Below are 27,649 nucleotides of genomic sequence, written 5' to 3' on the forward strand. Positions count from 1 at the left end.
TAGATGTCATTCAAGGGTTTGATCCCCCCACCCCGACTGACATAACTATGTTGGCAAAAGCTCTAGTATTGACACAGTTATACCAGTAAAAAACTGTTTTGCCAGTATAGCTTCGTTTGGGGAACTGATTTAAGATAAACTTGTAAAATAACTATTTTGCTGAAATAAGCTGTGTCTTTACATGGGGGTGAGGTGATGCTTAAATTCCTAAGAGGTCATATTAAACTGGACTCCCCTTCCCCCCTCACTACATATACATAGAAAATACTTTATAAATAATATTAGTGACATTGGGGTATACTTACAACCAATGTCACCTTTGCTGAACAAATTTAACACCTACAGAAAAAAGCTAGATTGTTACTAATTAGTTTATAAGCTTGAATTGAAAATATCATGTATAAACAGAAAGAAGGACAACCCAAAGATTAGCATGCAATGTGTGGTTCATTAAGTCCAGCAAATCAAGAAAGAATATACCTTCAGAGAAACAACTGAGAAGTGGTAAGGCAAAGGAGAAAAGATGGACTGTTAAGCAGAGAAAAAAAAATCGTTCCAGGATCCTGCAGGCTGTACTCTTGTGAACAAGGTGTGTAGTAATGGGCCCATGCTTATCACACAACTTTAGGCCTAATTTTTCCAAAGTAGTAATTTTGGGCATCTCCATTTTTGAGTGTCCAACCTAAGGAGACATCTTAAGATGCCTGATTTTCAGTGAACATTGAGTCCCCTCACCACCTCTGAAATTCAGGCAATTTTAAAGGAGTTACAATTTCGGCATAAAAAAATGGAGGCATCAGAAATCACTAGCCCCTTTTGAAAATATTGACCTTGGAGCATAAGTTGTTCAGGGTAGGGCTTGTGCCTTCTTTTGCATTTATCCACTGTGATACTGTGGGTGACACTAGAAATAAATAATACATAAATAATTGTTCTGCACAAGTTAATGGAAGCAGTTGGGTGGTAAACCTGGTGAAAAAGTTGGATCTGAAATAAAGTGAAAAGTGAAATAAAATGTGTCCATCAGGCTGTCTCTTAGTAAAATCTGAATTTAAATTTTAAAAGAAAGACAAAATTACTCATAAGATTCTTAATGAACTCCAGGGAACTTCATAAGAGTTATCTGACAAGCAGAAAGAAGTCTTAAAAAGAATCTTTAGTTAAATATAGAAGTCTACCATTGAAATAATATTGTACATTTCATGTTGTTTTGTTTTAAAAAAATAGTTATCTGAATAATTGTTGTCTGGCATCTTTCATATCTCTTCATTCTGTCATAAAAACATACACAGGAGATTTAAAATTGGAATCTAAGGACAATCATCAGTTTGGCTCTAAAAAGCCCAATTATACTTAGGTAATCTGGTCAGATGACTGATTTAAAATTTGGTTGTCTCTTATGGCACAAAAGTAGCTGGCAGTGATGCAAAGCCACCGGCACTTGAACCAAAGGACAAGCTTGCAAACATGTTTATCAAAAACTTGGTCCATTAACTCTTCAAAAGAATTATTTAAAAAGTTTTTTCTAATAGATCATTAGAAAACTTAGGAAGATGAGACCAGGGTTCTTCACACAATCTAATTACAATTAGTTCAATGCTGGAAAGATTTTAGAAAAGAAATCTAGATTTTAGAACAGGTAACATTTTCAGAGACCCAACGCATTTCATGGTGGTGTAAAAATGTCACATGAAAGACGAAGCACTTGGAACTGAATTTCACTGCAAGCAGATCTACAAAAAGGACTTTTCCATTATTGCAGCTTTGCTCGAAGAAACTTGGAGAGCCTAAGCCCACAGTGTACAGTGAAGCTGAGCTGGAATAAACAGAACCTTACTGAGAGGAGAATCACCTGTACCCAGGAAAACAGGAGCAAGCTGAGAGTTCTTTACTTTTTTTACTACCCCGATAGTTCAGGTACATGACCACTGTCATGCATTGGAGTTCTGAAGATAATTTTTTCCCATTTTAGCCTTCTGAGCAGTAATGCAGCTAACCTTGTTGCCTGCAGCACAAGGGTGTTTATAGGAAACCGTCTTTCCATTGGAGACCATATTCCCTGTGTTCAGCAGGGATCCACATTTACTTCCCACCCTGATAGACTCTTGTCCAAGGCAGTATGTATTCTGGTTGGATAAAGAGAAGTCTGGAGCCAGGATGCTGCTTGTTTGTTTGCTGTGAGACCTAGTAAACTGAACGATGCTTGTGACTCCTGTACCATTTGGGTGGCCCAGTCCTGAGACTGGCCAGATAAACTAGTCAGCTAGAGAAGGAATCTCACAAACCCATTTGAAAAAAGAAAAGGAGTACTTGTGGCACCTTAGAGACTAACCAATTTATTTGAGCATGAGCTTTCGTGAGCTACAGCTCACTTCATCGGATGCATACTGTGGAAACTGCAGCAGACTTTATATACACACAGAGAATATGAAACAATACCTCCTCCCACCCCACTGTTCTGGTTTAACTTGAGAGTGGTCAGTTTGGATGAGCTATTACCAGCAGGAGAGTGAGTTTGTGTGTGTGGTTTTTGGGAGGGGGGTGAGAGAACCTGGATTTGTGCAGGAAATGGCCCAACTTGATTATCATGCACATTGTGTAAAGAGTTGTCACTTTGGATGGGCTATCACCAGCAGGAGAGTGAATTTGTGTGGGGGGGTGGAGGGTGAGAAAACCTGGATTTGTGCTGGAAATGGCCCAACTTGATGATCACTTTAGATAAGCTATTACCAGCAGGACAGTGGGGTGGGAGGAGGTATTGTTTCATATTCTCTGTGTGTATATAAAGTCTGCTGCAGTTTCCACGGTATGCATCCGATGAAGTGAGCTGTAGCTCACGAAAGCTCATGCTCAGATAAATTGGTTAGTCTCTAAGGTGCCACAAGTACTCCTTTTCTTTTTGCGAATACAGACTAACACGGCTGTTACTCTGAAACCCATTTGAGAGAGTGTCACTGCATGACCAACATGACCTTTACCAACATTCTCAGGTCAGATTCCAGGCTGAATGGAGAAGAGCTTATAAGAAAGACCATATGTTCAGCACAAGCCCTAGGTACTTTTAGAGAGAGTAAGTGATGAGGATTTGTAACTGGGTGTCCTTAGGTCCACCAATACCAGAACCTTGATTTATGATGGCTCTGAAGGGTTCCATTTTGAAGTTTTACTAACCAATTTCCTCACTTCCTTTCAAGTTTATTTTAGATTCCAGAGCAGTGCCTGCCTTTTAGGAGCAAGTGTCTTTCACCTTCTGGGTTAAGAAACAAAAATGGCATCAAGATGTGGTAGCAAAGGTCACATTTCTGAGTGTGGCTTTGAGTCAAGCAGGAACTGAATTGGAAAAGCAGCGATGGTTGCTCTGAAAAGCGAGAAGAATCCCAGCTGGGGACTGGTCATCATCCTGTCTGCCAGACTGAGCCAAGAGGACAAGCTACATTCTGTGGTTCCACAGTAATAGGATGCCAACTTCTGAAGTGCAGTCCAGCTGAATAAATACTGATGAAAGTCAATAACTAAAACTTTTCTACAATAACCATTTCTCTAGAAACCTGACTGAAATTTGAGTATTTGTACTGACTTTTATCAAATGGGAATAAATACTTAGGCGATAATATAGTAATCTCACCTTTTGTCCATCAATCACTATTGAGGGATTACCTTGGGCAGGGCACGAGGTGCTATAGCAATACAAATAATAAAATCAAATTTGGTGCATCACAAACTGCCTCAAAGAAATAGAAACAGATTAACTTGACTGGACAATTATTAGACAACACTTCATTGTAGGTTTACATTCTGATCTGTATTTGAACTAAAAATCTGCTCATGTTTCTAACTCCCTCTCAATGTAGTTTTGAAGCACTTTCTCACATGAGAATCCACTCTTCATGGATCAGGAATGACGGTTGCTTACACTGTTCAGGTGGCGAAAACAAATCACTCTGAGTCTGAAAAGCAACAGCAATCTTTTTTACTGAATCCTTCCCTTTCCAATTGCATATGTAGGCTGTGATCATCAGGTCCTTTAAACTCTAGCCAGGAAAGATTAATAGCTATCCATACAGCTACTGTATTGTGAAATTTCTAGCTTGGAGCCTCTCCCCCTACCCCTCCTGCAGAAAACAGAGTGAGCAAGAGAAATGCTGAAATTTAACCCTGCGTAATTTTTTCAACTGTTAACTCTTGTAAGCTCTTAGGGCTACAGTAATACATGAAAAGCAAAATGATGTCATGTATTAAAAGGGAAAAAATATTGTGTTTCTGAACGACATTAGAAGCCACTCTGTCATTCACTACACAAGCTTTTGCCTCACTAACTCACAATTTTAAAAGTTCACACCAAAGTACAACAACAAAAAGAAAAGATTAGAAATAAAGTATTATTCTCCCACACTATTCTCACAGATATGGAGTGAACAGCTGAGATAAAGATGTCTGAACATAAATTTTATTTACTAAGTAATTACAATTGCTACAGTTTCTTGAATGTTTTATCTGATATTTATCCATGGGCCACAGATGTTCCTTGAAATAACTTAAAGATACATCAAGTGTAGCAGTTCAACTTCAGATACCCCAACTTTAGTTTTGGAATGGCTCTAAGGTGTAGCCCAAACAGAGCACAGCACAGCAGCCTATGCTTCAGGTAACAATGGTGACAGTTACGAGGTCCATATATGAAATGAATGGTCACAACCTCCTGGCTGTATGTAAAGGATAAAAAGCTCATCTGGTTCTCTTTCCATTCAGGTAGTTTTACATTTGGAACTTATTGTACATAAACAAGATGATCTGTGTTGATTGTGGTTATTGGCATTACTGAATATTATTTTTGTTCAGAGCATACATAGTGTTTTTGAGAAAAAGGAGCATGTTAAACAAAGACTTACCCCCTCCACCTCCAAGAAGACTGGAATTAGCTAGGAAAAGCAAAAGGAGAATAATTAGAATTAAATTTAAATATGAAATGGTGCAGAAGGTGAAAGTATTTATTTATAAGGTACAAATTTATATTTATAGTATAAAATTGTTGAAACTAATTATTCATATTATAGAATGTACATTCTATTAAAACAAAAACAATTCGAGTTACTGTTTTTCATTCAAACCATTCCATTTTTATCTGTTTGTCCAAAGACATTATTGGTTCACATTTTAAAAAAAAATATTTACCTAAATTATTCTCAAAACCTTTATTTGTAAAATACCATGCAACACTTCTGGGCCTGTAGATTAAATTAATTAAAAACAATGTATGAAAATTGTAATACTTTTAAACTGCATAAACTTCTGAAACTGTATAACTGTCCATGCAATATTCCTTTGTGACAACCAAATAAAGGCGCAAAACCCCTTGTCAGTTTAGAGATCAGCCAAATGGGCTTTGGTGCCCTCTGTGATTAGTTCTCCTGGGTCTCTATGACATGGGGCCTTTGAGGATGAAAATCAGTAAAGAGCAAATTATCCTCTAATCAGACATCTGTAAAAACCACAGTGAATGAAATGCTAGTCCCATTACAATCCATGGGAGTTTTCACATCGATTTCAATGGGGTAAGGATTTCACTCAGTATATTTACATGCTGCTCTACTGTATCTATTCGTCTGTCTGTCCAAGTCATAAAGGGTAAATTTTGCACAGCAGTAATTTGCAGAATAAGGCTATTCAAGACAGCTGTTCAAATTAAGCTGGTGTGGCTGCAGCCACTCATTGTCCCTCCACAACTTGGACATAAGAATGGGGAAATGGTAAGCCTATAAGCTTGCCCCCTTCAGTGAAGTACTCATCCTACAATTGTATGGGAAATGCAAGTTCCCTCAGCACAAACATTTGGATGAAAAGCTGGAAATAAAGGTTCAAACTCTACTTAATTAGTTAAGCAACAGGAAGAGGTACAAGCACTTCTCTCCAACCTTCACACCTTACTGATGAGCAAAGGAGGAGCGAGACTGTAAAACATTCCTTCCTCCAGAACCTAAGGGCTTATCTACACAGGGATATTCAGGAAAGTTAATCTGAATTAATTTTTATGTGAATTTAAAGTGGATTAGTTAAACTGCATTAAAACCATACAGAGAAACTCTGATTCAGAATTAAAGTGGCCTTAATTTGGCTTAGTTTAATTCACTTCCAAAGTGAAGCTGCTTTTCACACAGTTTCTTTGGGAGTGGATTAAGATAAACTGAATTAAGGCCACTTTGGGGATTTATCTACATGGCCCTGCAGTGCAGATTACAGGGGTGTGAGCTACTGCAGCACACACTGATGTGGTGCGCTGTAACTGCCCCATATAGACCCTGCTAGTGCAAACTAAAAGATACCTTGTTTGTGTTAATATAGTCCCATTTTAACATGAACTAGGTATCTTTTAATTTACACTAGCGGGGTCTACATGGGACAGTTACAGCGCAACACATTAGTGTGTGCTACAATTCATATCCCTCTAATCCACATTGTGGGACCATGTAGACAAGCCCTAATTCTGAATTAGTGTCTCCACCCAGGGATTTATTGCAGTTTAGCTAATCTATTTTATATTCACACCTTTAGTTAATTTGGATTAATTTTCCTGAATGCCCCTATATAGATAAACCCTAAGGCTATGGGGAAGTATATAATATATGTTGTATTGCATGCATCTCTTTCTAGTATCTGAGCTTTCCTACTTGAAAGGAACAATTCCTATAGGAATAGTCCTCATGACTACGGGACTAGTAGGAATAATCTAGGATCACCAAAATGATTAATTGTGACACAGCACAAATCCATATGGTAGGTTTTGTTGATGGTTTATTTTAACCATCTAAAGAAATCATATTGTACACTGTCTATTTAGTTTGCTTTTTCATTACTTCTTTTCTTTTTGGGGGTACATCTCTTACGTTCTCTTTCAGTCATACCATCAGCTCTTCCTGACACTACAGAAGCTGTGCCACAATTGCCAAGCTACGTTTTCCATAAAATAGTGTATTTAGTAACTAACACAAATTCCTTTTTTTTTAAAAAAAGGAAAAATGTCCTGTTATTGTTATTTACTGTTATTGTACCACAGCAAGCATCCTTTAGACTCATGGGTATCATTTGAAAAATACTAGCAGGTAACAGAACTGTAGCCCTATACAAGTTTCTTTGCAAAGATAAAATGATATATATTGCAAAGATTAGCAGGAGGCTTTGATCCATATATTTTTACCACCTCCTATGTTCACTGAATTTCAATACAATACCGAAGAAGAGTACACGACTTAAAGAATTCCATGAAATGCAAACAGCTGATGTATCCTTTACTTTAGCAGTTTCCAAACTACTTGAATAGTCAATATCAACTCTCACTGCAACAACATTAATCAACACATGTATAAGCTGAAACTAGCACAATTGTAAAATCAGACAAGCTGAAAAAAGGAGAAAAGCCCCTAACACTATCGTCCTGCAACACAGGATTATTCTCTGAAGTGTATTAGAGCGCTTTGTCCGTTCTAGTTTTAATGAACTCAAGTTCCGGGGCTTCAAACACTTCTCTTGGGAGACTTGCCCAAGATCTTATAGACCTCACTGTTAGAAAGTTTCTTAGGATATTCAGCTAACATTTTCTTCTGCAAAACCACAGCCTCCATCTGCTTAGATCACATTAAATTCCCTCCTTCCTTGACAATTTTCATCTTTCAAATACTTGTAGAACTTATTAAAACATAGCACACTAGTTAGCATTATAAAAATTCAATAGTAAAAACATTTTAAACAAAGATTTTGGCCACAATGTATCACAATCAACTACAACTATTAGAATTACTGTAGTAACTTATTAACGTTGTTTTATTTTACTGTCTTTGCCCTTCAGGACCGACAGCACCTTAAGGACTCTTGCCCCAGACAGAACGCTCACATTTTGCCACTCTTCCTGCCTTTTCCAACCCACAAAACCACCATGCCCTGCATGAGACTTGGAGACATTCCTGTCACACACACACAGAAGGTCACTGAGCCTAGGAGCTACTAGTACACACAACCATCATCTGCAGACAGACATTGATCCAGCCTGGGCCAGCAGCCGTGATTCTTGTCCTCACCCTCTGCCCTAGTCTACAGCTGAGCACAGGGTTCTAACCAGACCTGGGGAGAACAAGAAAGAGTCTGCTTCTGAGACAAGAGAGAGGATAGGGTGAGAAGGTATATGAGAAACTATGAGAAGAGACAGTGAGAGCTAGGGACTTCCTATCCCCCAATCCCTCCCAAAGCTACCCTTCAGAGACCACTTCCCTGACCCTTGCTAAAATTGCTCTCTGCAATCTCCAGCCCACAGCAAGTTCCCCAATTTTCACTTTCAAAATCTGGTTATAATGCACCCCTAGAAACATGCCTTTAAATGTATGCCCATTTATATCAAACCAAGTGACAGCACACAAATTGCCTGAAGAAGAGCTCTGCGTGGCTCAAAAGCTTGTCTCTCACCAACTAAAGTTGGTCCAATAAAAGATATTATCTCACCCATCTTGTCTCTCTAGCACACAATTCAGGCAGCTTGTACTGTAGGCACTTATTTGTAAAAATGTCAACAATTTACACATGCTGGTAAAACATGATCCTGCATTCCTTATTGGCAAACTCCCATTGAAGTCAGTTGGGGTTTGCCTGGATAGAGGCTGCAGATTTTGGTCCTGAAGAGGTAATATAACTTTCAGGTCCTGAGTTTTAGATTTGGTACCATCACGTCAGAAGTAAAAAGAGAGTTTCCTAGACTCAGATTAATCCCTAAGGAATAATCCTTCACATAAAAAACCATGAGTCTGCCCATTGGGTTTCGGACCAAGCCCCAGCGAGGTGCTTAAGTAATGGACTTTGAAATTTATGGGAGTTGAATATGCTCAGCACTTCACAGGACTGTGCCTTTATTCCGTGCTCAAGAAATAAATGATCAGCAGTTACAGGACAACTGAAGAAGTCCCATTAGTGTATACCTGTTCTGACCAATGCAATCGGCCTTCACGCTAAACACCAGCATTCCTCCCAAAACACAGAAGTGCAAATAATTTGGAGGAAACTATTTAAGCAAGTTTAGTCTCTTTCTGGTTGTGGATTATCAGCAACGAGATCTTACGTTGTCAAAATATATTCATTATTCAAATGTATACATTAATATATTTTACAAATATGGATGGAACTTAACATTCTAAATTTGATCTGCCTTACTTAGGGAAGTCACATGGCATTGTTTGTGCTCACTGACTGAATACGCACAGAACTTCTGCAACAAATCCTGAAATTCCCTTCAAATTTTTCACTTTCTATGAACATTTTGGACCTCTTGAATGCTTGTGGAAAGTAAATTTTAAAAAAAGTTAATTCGGATGAAGCAAATGAATTTAAAAATCTGAGTATTCACAAAAATTCTTTTAATATTGCAGACAGAACAATTAAAAAGTGAAAAAAACTGATTTTTTAAATGGATGTTTACTGACAGTGAAGCTTTTATCATCTGCTGTCAATTCAGTTGAGTTTAGTAATGATAAATTACTAGAATAACATTGTGTGTGTGTGTGTGTGTGTGTGTGTGTGTGTGGAGGTAGGTAGAATACTCTGACAAAATTTTAAAAATGTAATTTCTTTTGGGACCATCTCTTTGCAAAGGATTAACAGCACTGGTAACAAATTGACATCTGTCAGCATAACAAAAATAATACTTTTAAAAGTTGATTTGATATTATCGGACTTAGCAGATGTTTGATCTTGTTTTCATATAAAAACTTAAATACTTGAGTTGATGGATACTTTTTTAATTGTGAAATTTATTTATTTAAGGAGATATCTTTATACTTGATGATAGTGTGAGATGCAAGATGTTCTATCTCCAGAGACACCATTTTTATTCCATTAATAAGACTTCATAGAAGACTGCTGGTGACCAGGGTAACAGTAATTTATGAAACAGGCAGCCACATTTCCTCGTACACATTTTGTGAAACATCCTTTCCTGCCACTGTATTTCGTTTGATCTGTTCTCAAAAAAAGCTGGAGAGAACAAAGTAGAACTGTGAGCAAGCAACTTTGCCTTACACACACTCAAATGTTTTTGGCCAGGTGGTACAATAAAAACCTAAGTAATTCTGAAATATTTTTGATAAATAATATACAGCTGACTATGGATTAGCACTATTATAGTGCAACTTTACAGGAAATGTTTTCCATACCAATCCATTATAACCAAGAGGGGGGAAAATAAAGTTTCAGTAGTAGACTCGGGATCAGATTTACACAAAGGTATTTAAGTGCCTAATATAGATAGGCGCTGTAAGTCAATGGGAGTTAGGTGCCTAGTGTGGGATTTACAAAAGCACTTAAGTCAGCTAGGCACCTCCCATTGACTTACAGCGCCTAACTCACTTAAGCACTTGTGTTAATCGCACTAGGCACCTATCTCTTTCTTTAGGAACCTATACCCCATATGTGAATATGGCCCTCAAAAAGTTACTGAATGTGCACAGCTCTGCATTGTGGCTGGTGCCTCCAGCGTTCTATAGTGCAGCGTATTTCTTCTGTGTGATCTTGACTAAGTCACTTCTGACTGTGCTTTTGTTTTCTCATCTGTTAAAGGAGGGATACTACTAATCATCTCACAATTATTAATAAATAGATATCTGAATTTTTACTGCTTATCCAAAGGTTTTGAGATTCCTCAGTCATTACTAAGGCTACGATTTAGTCATGGAGGTTGCGGAAGTCACGGATTCCGTGACTTCAGCTTGCAGTCGTCGGGAGCTGCAGGGTCCACTGCCGTCCACGGGGCAGGGAGCTGCGGGGTACCCCTACCACCTCTGGCAGCCCCCCAGAGCTCCTAGCCACCATGGGCATTGGGGAACCCCCAGAGCTCCTGGCCCACCACAGTAACCCCCAACCTCCCGGCCACCGGGAGAATCCCTGAGCTCCCAGCTACCACAAGCCCCTGGAGCTGCAGGGGTAACCCACAGCTCCCAGCCCATGTGGGCAGCAGAAGAACCCCCAAGATCCCAGCTACCAGGGGCCACTGGACCTGCAGCCAGCTCCCGTCTGACACAGGAGGCGCCCGGCCCCCACAGGCACCTTGGGCCATCCAGAGCTGCAGGCAGTAGGGGTAATCCGCAGCCCCCAGCTGCTGTCGGCAGCTCCTCGCCCTTGCACAGCTGCCCCGCTTCAGGTGGTGTGGGGATCCACAGATCCCCATTTTGTCCCAGATCTTTTTAGTAAAAGTCACAGACAGGTCACAGCTTCTCTGAATGTTTCTTTTTTCCCCATGACATGTCTGTGACTTTTACTAAAAAGATCCAAGACAAAATTTTAGCCTTAGTCATTACTACTGTTATTTTTGTGATGCTTTCATGATGTCAGCGCATACATGCTTGTACAGTGCTAGGCACTGGTCTCAGTTTGGAACAGCTAAGCATTACTTTTAATACAAATAATAAATAACTTGCTTGGGGCTCTGCCCCAAGCTAATTCCAGTCAGACCATTAAACCACACCACATCACCACATACGTGAGGTCACTCATTGCTTTAAGGATTGGTCTCAACTTTTTCCCCCAAACAGAATGATTTTGGGGACACTGCCACCACTGATGAAGCTATTCACACCTATAGCTGCAACCTCTCTAGCTGTTAACACCTCTTATTCACTGCACTTTAACTTGGGGGTGGTTAAATACATTTTTGTATTATAGCAGAGCAGCACTTCAGCTTTAGTTAAAGTTGAGAGTCACTTACTGTTTAAAATTTCTTTCCACAGATTTAAATATGCCCATCTGAGTTAAATAAATGCTCTGGATGATTTGTTCATCTACTTGGGAAAACTACCTTCTGAAGTCTGCTGTTTGAATAGCTTAACCTATTTTTAAAATACAAATAATTGAGAGCAGAACATATTACATATACACTCCTCCTCCAGGCCTAGCAGGACCAAGGGTTTAAGCCTTCTACACGTGTTAGAAATCCAAGTCTCCCTCTCTTTCTGTCAGAAATACAAGAGAAGGGCCTCAGCCCTCAATATTGGGAAAGATGTTCGCTATACCCTATTACTGTTTGTAAAAAGTGCCCTAAGATTTATAGTTATCTCCTAGAAAAGAGATTTCTTCAAGCATGACCTGATGAGTCCAAAAATCTGGCAGTCTGTTTTCCTGAGATTTGCATTAACTATGGGAGTAGAATGGGAGATAAACTTGATTTTTAATACACATCACTTTTTTTCTCCCCCCGATTCTAAAGGCATAATCTACACATCAGTTTATCTGTTCTGGTTTAAGTTTAATAATATCTACTGGGATGTCTTGTAAGTATTATGCATTTAAAAGAGTATTCTCTATCTGGACTAAGTGGGCATGGCTTGATGGGCCTATGTTAGTTCCACATGCAAAACATGGTGACTTATCAAGTGAGTCCAATCATCCTAAATTTTCTAGGGTGGCACAGAGCAGATTTTAACCTATGTTTCCTGTCTTTTCGCATAAAATGGGTGTTAGCTCAGATTTCAAGCTTCTTTAGGAGGTTCTGTAGTTTGATGAGACAAAAACATCTTTTTTAAAACACTGCAGTATAGTAAAGAGTTTTTTCAGGCATAGTTGTGGCTGACAAAAGGATTGTCTTTATCATACTGTGCATCAAACAATAATTGACATAAATTTTCTAAGTCTCCTACTTTCACTTCATTACCAGCTTCATTCACAATGTGCTTTTACGCAAGAGAAGCGCCCAAATAATGGCATACATTACAGTCTTGAAGCTCAGTAATTGTAAGGAAGGACTAACTGAAATCTGATGTCAAGAATAAAAGTCAAAACACACAAAATACTATGCGAGTATTATACGTAGACAACACAGCAGTCATCACAAGTGACAGCTGTGGAAACAATATACAGACAAGAACACACCCATCAATTTGGCACAGCCTAGTGTTTACACTATGCTAGATAAACACCTTCCAAATAGAATAAGTAAAATGCCCAAGGTTCTGCCTCACATTGTAATCCAATTTGAAGTAGAGCAAAAGAAATTTAACAGTAGATTAAACTGTCTAACATGTAGTAACTAACCATAAACAATAGTTTGGGTTAAAGTATGTACTGAACATTTCCATATATACTGAATAACCAGAAATGGTGGGGACTGCTGCCACGTGGTACTTTGAGCCTTCACGTTACCACGGTTACTTCTCAGTGTGAAAAATAATCAACCATAGCAAAAAGTGTAACTTAAAAATCATGTAAACTTGTTTTCAAGAAAGATGTTGATACGGGCCTTGGAAATGGGAGAGAGGCGAGGCAAGAGTGATCAGAATGGCTGGTACGTATCAATGTGTATAATATTTCCCTGCTTTACAGGTCACTCCATAGATTATGATGGCATGCAGTTTATGTGCAACTTGATTTTTATACTCATTTCAATGTTAATGGCAAACATATAAGAAATGCAAAATCTCATTTTGACGGACACACAAACAAGCTACAACCCAGATTTAAGGGTTATACGCAAGGATCCAGATTTAGATTTCATCCATTTTGTGTGGCAATTCATGTTTTGTTCAATCATTCAAGGCCTTCTAGGTCAACCACGAGGCAATTTTAAAAGTCATCTGTGCTGAAATAGAAAGCAAACCAAGAATTTTCAAGATAGAAGAAAGAGGACAATGTGTTATGTGTACCAGAGACAATTCTTGACACTGTACTTTGGATCACTTGTATGTTTTGTTAAGATACTGATATAGCTATCAAAAAACTATAGCAATCTCATCCATTGTTGATGATTTTGACAACGGTTTTTAAACTGGCATGCAATGAGTTAAGAGTTAGAGTTCTACCTGTAGTTACAAAAATATCATCAAAAGAAATGTCTGAATTATTCTTACAAATATAAGATATTTTTATATTAGGCAAAGATATAAGACCCTGACAACTGGAATGTGAAGGAATCTTCCACTTTTATAATCAAGACCTAGCTTTTAAAAACTACAAGTTATTCACTCCTGAATCTCACAAAATCTACTTCACTTACAAACACGTTCCTGTGTTTTATTTTTCTGTTATGTAAGTCTGTAAACTAGAGTATAAGACCTGGTTACTATTTCATTTTCAATAGTCTAGAGACAGAGGCGTAATCTTTGATTTCAAGAAAAGGAACATCTGTATTAACAAATGCCTTCCAAATATTTAATAAAAAAATCAGTTCTATCTTGTGAAGGAAGAACAAAACACTCTAAAAAGGTATTTTCAACAGCCAAGCAATAATGGGCAACATTCAGATGTCCCGTTTAGCAAACAATTTGTGCTTTAAGAAATTGAAGCCTACAGTTGAAGGGAAGATATCTAACTTTTAAAGTGGCTTTGCTACAACTTCGCAAGTAGGAACAATATGTTGTTGCAGTGTTTTAGGAGCCACTGGAGAGGGAGATTTTTGATACTGAATAACAATCTCCTCTAAGTAGATAGACCCCAGGTGAAAGGCCTTATGAGCCTAACAATAAAATGCTTGAAAACTGACCAAAACAGCAAATAATTAGCATCTTACAGTTTCTACAGTCATTTCACCTATCTTTTCTTTATAGAACCTAAAACTGGACATAATTCTCATAAAAGACCATGTAAGTTTGTTTGTGGAAGAACTGCAGGATCTGGCTTATACTTATGGTGCACACATTGATTACATAGGAAATAGCACGTGAGTTAACCAGAGCATTAGAGAACAGAATTAGATGAGTTAATTGGTTACAAAGCCCAGTCTTGCCCTATGAGGAACCTGAAGAACCTTCTGTGGAATGGGTGAATGTCTATATGAAAGTAAGCGTCTTTCATGTTCAGAGTCATGAACCTTGTGCCCTCTACCAGAGAGGGAATTATTGATGCCAATATAACCAAGCAAAATTTTAAATTTTCAGAGAATGTATTTAATTGGCATAGGTTGATTCGCACAGATCTCCATCCACTGGATTTTTTGGGAACCAAGAAATGTGGGAGTAAACCCCTTTCCTTGATGTGGAGGGGGAACTGGTTTTATGGCCCCTTTCTGAAGGAGAGAATTTACCTCTAGATGAAGAATATCCTTGTGAGAGTGACCTTGAGAAGGGGCCAGAAGAAGATTTGTGGTGGGGAGATGAGATAAACTTGATTATGTAGCCATGGTGAATGAGGTCTCGTACCTATTTGTATGTTGTTATTGCCCCCCAGTTGTGAGCAAAGTGGGTAAGGTGGCCACCAAAGTTTTTTTTGCGTCAGCAGACAATAAGGCCTGGCATAAATATCTGTAGGCAGTACTCTAGCATACCATCAAATTAACCCCTGGGGTTGGGTAGTGATCATACAGGTAGAAGCAGCATACTTGAGCCTTTGAACCTTTTGTTTTTTGTGTAGGACTTCATAAGGGCACTGATAATAAAATGCCTGAAAGGGAGGTCTGGGCCTATAGGATTGCTTATGAGGTTTCCTCTTTAGGGGCTGGAGTGTAAATGCCCAGGGAATGGAAGATTATCCCAGAGTATTTAAGAGAGTGTAGAGATTCAGTCTTTTAATTAACGGTTAGACTTAGACTTAAAGGAAAGATCCTCAGTGGCATTCTGGATCTCCCTAGAGTACTCCGAAGATTTAAACCATGATTTGCACCTCATGACTACCGCTGTGGCAATGGCGCCAGCAGGAGTGTTAGCTGTGTCTACTGTTGCTTAGAGTGATGTTTTGGCCACCACCCTGTCTTCATCAATGAAGGCTTGGATTGGGACCCTGTCTTCCTGAGGAAGGTTGTCTTTAAAGTCTAGAAATGTTTAAAAATTCATAAGAACATAAGAATGGCCATACTGGGTCAGACCAAACTTCCATCCAGCCCAGTATCCTGTCCTCTGACAGTGGCCAATGGCAGGTGCCCCAAAGGGAATGAACAGACAGCTTTTCATCAAGCGATCCATGCCCTGTCATCCAATCCCAGCTTCTGGCAAATCACATTTTGTTACCAGCGCCCGGTAGTTAGCGACTCTGAATTGGAGACTAGCCAATGAAAATATTTTCCCTCCCCAAAAGGTCGAGGCATGCAGTGCCTTTGTCAGTTGGGACAGTCTTAGGGTGCTGTGTGCTGACCTGCCTGTTGCCGCTTGCACGGCTAAAGATTTGGACACTGGATAAGTGAATCTAAACTATGCATGAAATGTTGTTTTTCAGCCTTCTTTGGGATGGGGCACAAGAGGCAGGTAGGTATGCCTTAAGCACCCCAAGGCAGAGTGTACCAATGGTCCCCTGGGCAGCCATATTCTGAAGGAGACAGATGATTCTCAAATCTCCTGTGGTTTCTGTCCAGGCTTATCTCCCTCAGTGGGGATAGGACGGGGAGAGAGGGAGGAAAGGCTCATCTGGAGCATAAGATTCGCCCGATGAGATAATAGGCACCTGTGCTACTAGCAGTACTGTAGGAAAGATGTTCCGAGTTGTGGATGCAGTAAGAGAGGATTGTCTTCTTCACAAGGTGGTTTCTTGTGGGCACAGGAATGTCTGAAAGGAAAGCCAGGCTTAGCCAGACCCAAATAAAAGAGGAGATTGTGGATAAGAAAGATAGAAAATATCTTCCAGCGAGGTAAACATTTCAGTCCTTCCCAGCATTTGAGGAGTTCTTGAAGAGGGTACCGGTGGATTTGGCGTATCTGATGGTCTAGTACTCAGAGAATACCACACAGAGTACGTGGGAACCATTAAATGGGGTCCCAGCACAGAACACACAGACAGGGCTAGTGGGTACCAATTGGTGGGTACTGATCTTTTGGCTTGTACGATGGAACTGGAATCGGTACTATCAGATCCTTCTTCCTTTATGCTTTTCCTTCTTGAATGGTAGATTTCTGCATTCTTAACTCCTTAGGATCCACATGCAAGGATTCACCCGACTTTGACCGAGATGGAGGAGGATCCTTTTTTCTTAGAGCAGATTTGAATGGGGATCTGTCCTTATGTCCATAGTCATGTCCCCTACTCTAGTGAGTAGGTTTCTTAGGCTTAAGAGTTTTAGCCTCTTCTCCAGAGCTTGTGCTCAGAGGGTGCTGCTGGCGGTTTTTTGTTTTGTTTTGTTTTTTTGGGGGGGCGGGAAATGGGGGACGTGACTTCCCAGCTTGCATTCAAGAAGAGCCTCAGACTGCTCCATGAAGTGCTTCCATAGACTGAGCTCTCTTCCCTCATGAGTTTGGAGAGGGAAGCAGCAGCAGACACTGCACTTGGTGGAGATGTGAGCCTCACCAAAGCAATAAAGGCAGAGCTGGAGTTCATTGCTAAGGGAGAAGGAATGGGGGCAGGAGATTCAGTTCTTGAACTCTGAGACTCTTGGCATCATCCTTCTACATAGGGAAAAGGTCTCTGGGGCAGGAGGAACTAATCTAACTATACTAATAGAAAAACACTACAAACATGAAGTCTAAAATACAAAAAGTACTAAAAACTATTTACAAATTGTATTTACAGGTATTAAAAATAGAGGAAGATAAAGCAGACAGGGAGGATTCAGGTCATGAGGCTGTAAGAAGGAACTGGAAAGTTGTTGGCCTGCACTGCTCATTATACCCTGTTTGGAGCATGACTAGATCTACCATGCGTGTGCAGACCAACTGACACTGGTTACTAAAAAGCTCCAGACTCAGGTGCATGGTGCACAAGTAGAATACACACAGGGAACATCACTTGAAGAACTCCCCCTCCCCAAATATGCTAGAAAAAGAGGAATATCCAGCCACTATTTTCTCTATTAGACTCTTTTCTCACATGCTCTGAAAACTTAAAGAAATTTTCAGAAGTGTTAAATATAAAGGAAGATCACAAGCAATCAAACTGCTATGAAATGTATAGACACTTTCAAATACATAAGAGAGGAAAGTCACAATAGCCTAGCATAAATCACACCATTTCCAATGGTGTTGGACAATGCCTCTATCAGGCTGTTTTTCATCTTTCCTACCTGCAGATATTTTGTCCATGGGGTTTTCCCAATAACTCTAATGCTGAACCTCTATTGTCCACATTTTGGGGAACAATTATATTGTCTGTTTTTCATGCTGTTTGTATGTGTTGCATGTATTGACGGTGTACATTATCCTTAGGTTGACTAACTTATTTTGGCACTTGAGTGGGGAAGTGCACCCACGGATAACACACTGGCTTCCCTATGGTCTCTTGAGCAGAAGCTCCTTTTGAATGCAATAAGTTTTAAAATGGCTGCCCTTTGTCTACAGAGACAGAGAGACTCCAATCCCCAGCTTTTTGACTGACAAAGACCACGTTGCTAGAGGGAACAATTTTTCCTGAAGAACTGAAATCTGTTGCTGAGGTTAAGACATTGAGAAAAGCAGTTTCTTAAGCCAAGCTGGAGAGAGAAGGAGTTTGACTGAAGAACTTTAAACACAGATTTATGTATTCCTGGAATTCTAGAAGTGATATTACCTCTGAACTTTGCCACTACTTTTCCATTTCTTATGTACTTTTAAAATGTCCATCCCCACAGTATCTACTTTTTTTTGCGCGTGCGTGCCTGTATTCATCTTTGCTCAAGATTGTAACAGGACTCGAGCACATAGCAAGGAAGTATACTAGGAAAGAACATGATACATCTGTGGCCACTCATTTCTCTCCCAAGCAGTGCAATCAACACACTGCAGATAGCCAAAGCATTTTTTATTTGGAGTTATACATGGAAATTAGGGTCACAATGAACTATGAATTCTTCTCTGCATTATGTATTATGTAAATTCACAGCCTTCCAGGTATGTCAGATGTTCAACTCTCCCTCGGCAGCTGGTTGCACCCAGCCTCTGTATGGAACTATCGGGATCTAACAAGATCCACTAAACACAATGATGCCGTGACTTGTTCTTGTGCACAGCAAACACTCTGCTCCCCTAACACGACTAGTCACTAGGCATCATGATGAAGCCTAATAAGCAGATAACCAACATGTTTTCTAGTTCTAATGATCCAACATACCTTAAACCAATAAACTGCTACATGTTACTTACATTGCCATTACAACAGAATTCCTTCTTTCAGTTAAAAGAATAGGAGTACTTGGGGCACCTTAGAGACTAAAATATATTAGACATAAGCTTTCGTGAGCTACAGCCCACTTCATCAGATGCATAGAATGGAATACATACACACATACACACACACAGAGAGAAGTTGGAAGTTACCATACAAACTGTGAGAGGCTAATTAGTTAAGATGAGCTATTATCAGCAGGAGTGGACTCTCTCCTCAGGCCCTATGCTACCAGCACTACTGAAGTGAAAAAATAGATTGACAGAGCCAGAAGAGTACCCAGACATCACCTACTACAGGACAGGCCCAACAAAGAAAATAACAGAACACCACTAGCCGTCACCTTCAGCCCCCAACTAAAACCTCTCCTGCGCATCATCAAAGATTTACAACCTATCCTGAAAAATGATCCCTGACTCTCACAGATCTTGGGAGACAGACCAGTCCTCGCTTACAGACAGCCCCCCAAACTGAAGCAAATACTCACCAGCAACCACACACCACACAACAGAACCACTAACCCAGGAACCTATCCTTGCAACAAAGCCCGATACCAACTGTGTCCAAATATTTATTCAAGTGACACCATCATAAGACCTAATTACATTAGCCACGCCATCAGGGGCTCGTTCACCTGCACATCTACCAATGTGATATATGCCATTATGTGCCAGCAATGCCCTTCTGCCATGTCCATTGGCCAAACCGGACAGTCTCTACGCAAAAGAATAAATGGACACAAATCGGACACCAGGAATCATAACATTCAAAAACCGGTAGGAGAACACTTCAACCTCTCTGGCCACTCAGTAAAAGATTTAAGGGTGGCAATTTTGCAATAGAAAAGCATCAAAAACAGACTCGAATGAGAAACTGCTGAGCTTGAATTAATATGCAAACTAGATACCATTAACTTGGGTTTGAATAGAGACTGGAAGTGGCTGGGTCATTACACATATTGAATCTATTTCCTTAAGTTAAGTATCCTCACACTTTCTTGTCAACTGGCTAAATGGGCATCTTGATTATCACTACAAAAGTTTTTTTTTCCTGCTGATAATAGCTCATCTTAACTAATTAGCCTCTCACAGTTTGTATGGTAACTTCCAACTTGTGTGTGTGTATTCCATTCTATGCATCCTATGAAGTGGGCTGTAGCTCACAAAAGCTTATGCTCTCATATATTTTTTAGTCTCTAAGGTGCCACAAGTACTCCTGTTCTTTTTGCAGACACAGACTAACACGGCTCCTACTCTGAAATCCTTCTTTCAGTTGTAACTCCTCACTAAGCAGCCAATATGCTGACTCTAGTTTTCTTGAAATTTCACACACTGCTCCACTCATACCCTTTCAGATTTCACATTAATGCTCTTGGTAAATATCTGAAAAAGTCTCCATCTCAACAAGCAAGCTCTCTCATTCCATCTGGCAATTTAAAAACAATTCTGATTTTTTTAAAATATAAAAAAATGTGTCTGGAATTAAGCACTTTTTCCAGACTTGACCATGATCCAATATGCCAAAATTTCTGACTTGGGAAACAACAGTCATTGCAGACATTGATGTCTCAGCTCTCTGCCATCAAATAGTTTATTTTGTCCCTGATAACACTTTTTACTTCTCACTTCTACAGTATGTTTCATCTGAGGAGCTCTCACAAACTAAAATATCTACATTAATTTTTAAAAATAATAAAATTATTATTTGTAATGTGCAAAAACAAGAAACCTCAAAGCATTAAAAAAATAAAATTTTCCCTCCTGCCTGATATGATTGCTGTCCATGTAATATCATGTCACATCTAACACAGGGCTTGTCTACACTCGCTGCCCCACAGTTCAGACTAAAGGGCAGTATAAATAGAAGTGTGCACCAAAAAGGTTCACTGGAACTCCCCCATGTGGATGCTGCAGATGTGAACTAAAAAGTTCCTAGTTCTCCTTAATGTAGTCCTGTTTGGAGAGTGGCAGGTGGCACCGACAAAACCAGACTTACCAGGCCATGCTTCCTATCTAAGTGGAAAGAAAAAAAACAGACAAATCATGTAGTACACAGAGAAATATATTCTCTGTTGGAAAACAGCTAGAGTTACCTCATATTCTGTAACCAAATTGCAGAGCAGATGGCTGAGGGGATTGTTAAACTGGAGTGACTAGTTATAAGTAAGTGTTGTGCCATAAATCCATTTCCTGAATTGGCAGGTAGAGAGACTAGAAGATCTAGCATGTATCTTTCTGTCTCTTACTTCTGCGGTAAATATGAGACCCATTTGCTCTGGTGTTGCATGCAGGGGAAATTCTAACAGATAAATGAATAAATACATTGGGCTTATGGTAATGTTCTTAAAAGGCTAGAAAACTTCTACCCATATGCATTAAGAGCCTGCAGAGTTTTACTGAAGATTATAGATGGAAGGGGAAAGATACCTATGACTTTGGCTTGGAATTAATAAGATCTTCCAGGAGTTTTATATGGATCTTTACTCCTCCCAAGGCATCAGCTTCAGTCAGTCTCTCCTTGATATTTTAAACAAATTTGTTAAACCTCAATTAATGATTAAGTTGCTTCCTTCAATCGACCCATCTCCTGCTAGGAAATTAATTTAGCTAGAAAGTCTCTCAAGGCTGGGAAGGCACTGAACAAGATGAGTTTACCCCTGAATTTTATAATGGCATAATAGGCACTATGCTTTCCTCTATGCTGCCTTGTGCAATTAAGTGAAGCTGCCTATTAGTCTAAATTCAGCTCCAATCAGTTCAACTGTAAGAACAGAGCAAGAAATAGGCTAGGTACAGCAGTGCAAGAACTGAAGGGCAGTAATACACTGAGTTCAAGTATAATTATGATACAACATTTGAGGAGGAAATATTTGAGAATATGGTCAAATTCTTACACTCAAAGACAGACGACTGAAGGTTTTCACAATGACCAAAGCAGAAAAAATAATCTACAAACCAGTAAAGACAACCCAGGCTTATTTCTAGGCCTTTGAATTGGTTCCACTGTTATAGGGATTGCCGGGCTATAAACATGGCCTTGCATCTTCCCCTCTGGTTTTGGATGCGTAGATCCTGCCCCGATGAGCAGGTGACTTTGGCACTGTTCCTACTCAGCACTCTGCCAACCACCTGCTAGATGGAATTCTTGAGAAATGGCATAGCTTCCAAGTCACTCCCTACTTTCAAATGCTATTCTCACTGGCTGAACCCAAGACCCTGCACTCAGCCTCTTTGAATGCCAGCTCACTACTGCTAGGGAGATACTAGAAGCCTCAGGTGTAGCAGGACTCTGTGTGCATGTGACGCAGGGAAACAGAGTGGAAAGCCATGCTCCTCTTGCCACAGCTCCAAAACTGAAAGTGCTACAACAATTTAGGATAAGGCAGCAAGACAGGAGGGCTGCAGGAGGTGGAACCAACAGGAGGGGTGTGTGTGTGTGTGTGTGTGTGTGTGTGTGTGTGTGTGTGTGTGTGTGTGTGTGTGTGTGTGTGTGTGTGTGTGTGTGTGTGTGTGTGTGTGTGTGTGTGTGTGTGTGTGTGTGTAACACAAGACACCCAGGAACACAAACTGGAGATGTACCAGGAGAAGGAGTCAAAATAAACTGTCCAGGGTGGGGGAGAGGGGCAAGAATCCCTAAAATGGAGGATGAGAGATAGAAAGTAGAACCCCCACCATCACCCTCCAAAAATTTAGCTGCTTAATGTGAGTGAAAGAAAAATACCACATTTTAAACCATGTAAAGTGCACCCAGATACCAAAGTGAGGCGTTACCTAAACATGCTTGTCATATTAACAGTAACATCAATTCCAGGGTGGGGATTATACAAATTTCCTTCATTTTAATTTACAGAGAAAAAAAGTGTTATTACCGGTCAAAATTATCCAGCCCTTTTTTATAATTCTGCCCCAGTATGTTACTCTCACCTCTTGCTGCAATGAATTTCATATGTCAATTAGAAAATGTGCAAAACAGTATTTACTTTTATTTGTTCTAAAATCACCAGACATTATTTTAATCTAATAAATCATCTGTCTTTTATTATGTGTCTAAGTAAAAAAAAAGGGGGGGGACAGACACTAATTGATTTATTATACCTTTCATAATTTTGGACACCTCAGTCAAGTCTTCTTTATATTTTCTCTTTATCAGGTCAACTAATCCCAGTAATCCTGTTTAAACGTCTGGTTTACATTCCACTAAGACTACCCAAATTTGATCTGAGAAAAAACTTGATCTTGCAGGAAGAAATTCTGGCTCATTAAGAAAAAAAAAAGGGGAAAACCGATTGCCCCGAGACATTCACTGGTGCCATCAGCAGACAAATTCAGTCACTACTAAAGTATGTGAACACACATAATTAGGGCCTTAAACATGAATTATTTTGTTGCTGCTGCTTCATCAGGACAGCTGTAGATTATCTAATTTATATCACAAAAAAAGTTTTTATTCACAAAGACAAAAAAAAAAATCAGTGAGATCCTTATTTCAAGGATGAAATTTAGTGAAATGCAAAACAAAATTTTAACAAATCCTGCTCACAAAATGCGTAACATTTACAATTAAAAACAAAACCAAACACTACAGCAGATGCCACCTTGTGAATAGACTGTAATGACAAGATATGCAGGATTTCATCAAAAGGCAGATCACAATATTATTGGGGAAATATTTAACAGTCTTAACAACAAATGCGTGATTATCCAATATAAAGTTCTAACAGCTCATGGTACTAACTTGCACCCAATTATAAGTAAAGTATGTGTGAAGCCAAGAATCTTGAAAAGGGCCCTTTTAGTGCAGAGAAGTAGATCATCTTCTTGCATGGGTGCTTCGCCCCTCTAGATGATGATATGACTCTTCCCTGAAGGCAATGTCTCATCCACAATATTAGAATCTCTTCCCCTACCTCCATAGACAAATGCGCAAAGTGGCAATCCCCCATATTTTATCCCAATGCAGTGGACTATCCACAATTTCTGATCAAACATACCAAATTTTAAATCCTAAAATTACACCAGTCATGTTAAAAACCATCAGACAGCCCAAAGGGCATGCCTCAATCAACAAAGCAGTTAATAAATTCTGGGTTTTTCCCCCTCAAATAAAACTACCTACCTTCATCTCATCCAACACTACCTGCATCATCATAACATCTTGAGGTAGGAGGGGTGTGACCCTCCGCCTGCCACACTTGCAGACCACTGGAAACTCCTCCCCTTTTGCACATGGAAGCAGCAGCAGATTAACAGAAGGAGCCGCAGTGCAACTACCAGGACTGAGAGTCAGGATCAGAAGAGGCTCGGATATCTCTTCTCCTCCACTCCTTGCAGATTCTTTGGGTGAAATTCTGGCCCAACCGAAGTGAATAACAAAACTCCAGTGGGACCAGGATTTAGATGTTCTTTAGATATTCCAGGAATGTGGGACTATTAATAACTTGTCTTGAATGGCTCTTCACCTTTTTTTTTTTTTTGCTTATCTCCCTCATGCTAAGAATCTTTCCAGTCCAAGGTGTATGACTGGGAATTGGGGCAGGAAGACAGGGACCTAGAACAGGATAGGGGATAGAGAGCAAGAGGAAAGGAGTACTTGTGGCACCTTAGAGACTAACCAATTTATTTGAGCATAAGCTTTCGTGAGCTACAGCTCACTTCATCGGATGCATACCGTGGAAACTGCAGCAGACTTTATATATACACAGAGAATATGAAACAATACCTCCTCCCACCCCACTGTCCTGCTGGTAATAGCTTATCTAAAGTGATCATCAGGTGGGCCATAGAGAGCAAGAGGAAGCACATAAAGAGAAGGGAGAGAATTGTGACAAGATGCCTGCGAAACTTCACCTCAGTATTGTATGAGATATATCCCTGTCCTCTGTTACTGCCTATCTTTTCAATTTAGATTGTAAACTCTTTAGGACAAAGACCTGTCAATCTACATCTGTGAGGAACTTCTCACACTTCAAAAAAAAAAATCACTGGTTATAGAGAACCTGCAACTCTTCCTGCAAAGTTTTATAAACGACACCAGCACAAGTTCAGTCCTGCACACCAGTGCGATATCTTCTCAGCAATCCAAAAACATTGCAATGTGTGCCACATCTGTGCCAGAAAAAGAAACCAGTTTCTTCAGATAACTAATTACCAATGATGCACTCCAAAATACACCTCCAGCTGTAGCAAGAACCTGCATTCCTGAAAGTAGATAAACATACAAAAATCCATTGTCAACTGTTACTAACACAATCATCTGAAACACTCAGTATTACAGTTATGCAATTGATCTTTAAAGGAACAAAAATTCTATTCATTATAAGATCATATGGAAGCTTATTCCACTTGAAAGCAGTAATAAGAAATCAATCACAGTCCACTACATTTTCTTCTGCAGTGTAAAACTGAAATTTCAATTTTCACTGTATATGTAGAGGAAATCTCAGGCACAATCTGTGCTGAAGTCAATAGGTGACATATTACCACATTTAAAAATAAATTGAACCATTGATGGACTGAAAGGACTGTTAAGTAGAATAACCTATATTTCTTGTTCTTCAACATTGGTAGTAGTGAAAGATGCCCACTCTTGGGTTCGAGCTCCATGCGTGTGACCTAAGGGAGTCACATAGGACTGTCTTGTTGTCAGCCAATGCCTGAGCAGGGTGAACTGTGTGGAACATGGACAGTCTAGTGTCTCAAGGATCCGTTGTTTTTAATAGCAAAAGCTGAAGATATCAAAGAGTACACATACAAAAACAGATATTCCTTAATCCTGCAAAGGAGGTGGAGGCATAAGAGTGGAGATATCACAGCTATTATACACCTTCCAAAAACAAGATTTACAGCTAAGTAATTTTCTTTGTTACAGTAATGAGTGTTATGACGGATCTCCAGTAGTAGATCTCAGCGTCACGGTAGATCCCCAGGTCCCAAGAGACAGTGGAAATGGCAGCCATGATGATGAAGCTTGTTCCTTTTCTGTTTACCCATCTCACTGCCAGCAGTTGTTGCCAGTCAGCTTTTTCTTCTGCCTATTTCAACAACTGTCCTCTCAAAGACTCATTTTTTAAGGATCCAAAAATGGAGTGATTATTTTATTCACCAATTAGGCTTAATTTCTGAGACATCAATTCTGGTTCATTGATTTCCAGTCCCACACATCTTTTGTTTACCAAGGATAATTTCAACAGAGTCCTTGAGTTATATCAATAGGCCTTTTTGTTTGTACTAATTCTAATTTTGCACCTTTGCCCATCAACATTTGTTAAGATAGATTATTGTGACATTTTATGATCTTTTAGTGACTTTGCACAATTGAGCTCACAATTTGGGTAAATTCATAGGCCCAATTACCACAATAGTGGCCAAAATTTCCATAGCCCCTTCTTCCGCAAGTGACAACTCAGCGGCAGCTGACTGTCTGGAGACCCCTCAGATATCCTGAGGCTTGCCACCACTGCAGTCAGGCCATATGACCTATGCTACTGCAGCAGAACAGACCACAGATGAAACACCACCATGAGGGTGGAGTGAGGAAAGTTCTCTTACAGTTTCAGGTCCCAGGTGGTCTTTGTTAGAAGGGAGACTATTGAAATGCAATGATTCTCCCACCCCTATCCGGGACAGGCTTCTAGTTATGGTCTAGCACTACAGGAGAGGGAAGAGACTGGGTAGAAAAGACCAGTGGAATGCAACCTGTCTCCACTTCTACAAGTTCCCTGAAGTCACCCCTCATGAAGTTTTATTTCAGCCAGTAGGAGAATGAGTATGGTGACGACAGCAATTCCGTACAATAGTCATCCAAGCCAAGCACTAGGTGACAGTGCAGGGTAGGAGATCCCAGTATACAGGAAGAATGACTCCATATTGCTGTTAAGATTTAAGCTATTCATCAAGATTAGGCTCAGAAAGCAAACCTTCCAAGAGATAGGGATCAAGAGGCCTCAATGGACACCAGATTTAAAGAGAGCCACCAAGCAGAAAATGAATGTGGCATTATTCCTCTAAGGTATAAACAGTGTTTTACAAATGTTTAATCAGTTAAAAAGGCATCTTTATTAAGACCCTTCTTTCATCTTGTGCATATTGAATTATTGATGAGCTGCTTTGAACATTTTTGTATTAATTGTAGTGACATTTGCAATTGTTGTCTACAAATAAAAAAACAATGCATAAAAGAATGAATGTACTTTGGTTTAAAATATTACTTAATAAGATTACTAGAAGGAACAAAGGCCATCATAAAAGTAAAATGCATAATACTGTTCACACTTGGGACATATTTTGAAAGATCAGGAACAAAACAAAAAACTCTTTATGTCCACAAATGAGATTTTTTTAAAAGCTAAATTAGATTTAAGCCAGTCTAACACCAGAAAGATTTAGAGCCTTATTAACCTGATGTTATCAAATGCAAGAAACACTTGGGGTATGCATTCAGTTACAGTGTGAAGAGCTATAAGGTAAAAATAAATGGTTATTACTGAACTGTGGTTCTTCGAAGGGGGCGAAGGTGCAGCCTTGCAAACTGGACCACCTGCCTGCAAGAGGACATGTGGCCCAAAAGCCTCAGACATGTCCAAACTGTGGTGGAAGTCTGAGGCTACAGACTGAGGCAAAGGTGATGTATTGTCTGA

The 27,649-nt window shown here is 39.6% G+C and overlaps 1 protein-coding gene across 1 annotated transcript in view; it reads right to left on the minus strand.

Annotated features, from left to right (window-relative positions):
* Nucleotides 1–27,649, minus strand: part of MACROD2 (mono-ADP ribosylhydrolase 2) — a 1,318,211-nt gene that overhangs the window by 992,840 nt on the left and 297,722 nt on the right. The window contains exon 4 of the mRNA XM_073339564.2: nucleotides 4,890–4,919. Within this exon, the coding sequence (XP_073195665.1) occupies nucleotides 4,890–4,919 (30 nt within the window). The remainder of the gene's footprint in view (nucleotides 1–4,889; nucleotides 4,920–27,649) is intronic.

The sequence above is a fragment of the Lepidochelys kempii genome, chromosome 3 (assembly GCF_965140285.1).
Source record: "Lepidochelys kempii isolate rLepKem1 chromosome 3, rLepKem1.hap1, whole genome shotgun sequence".
Taxonomy (NCBI): Eukaryota; Metazoa; Chordata; order Testudines; family Cheloniidae; genus Lepidochelys; species Lepidochelys kempii.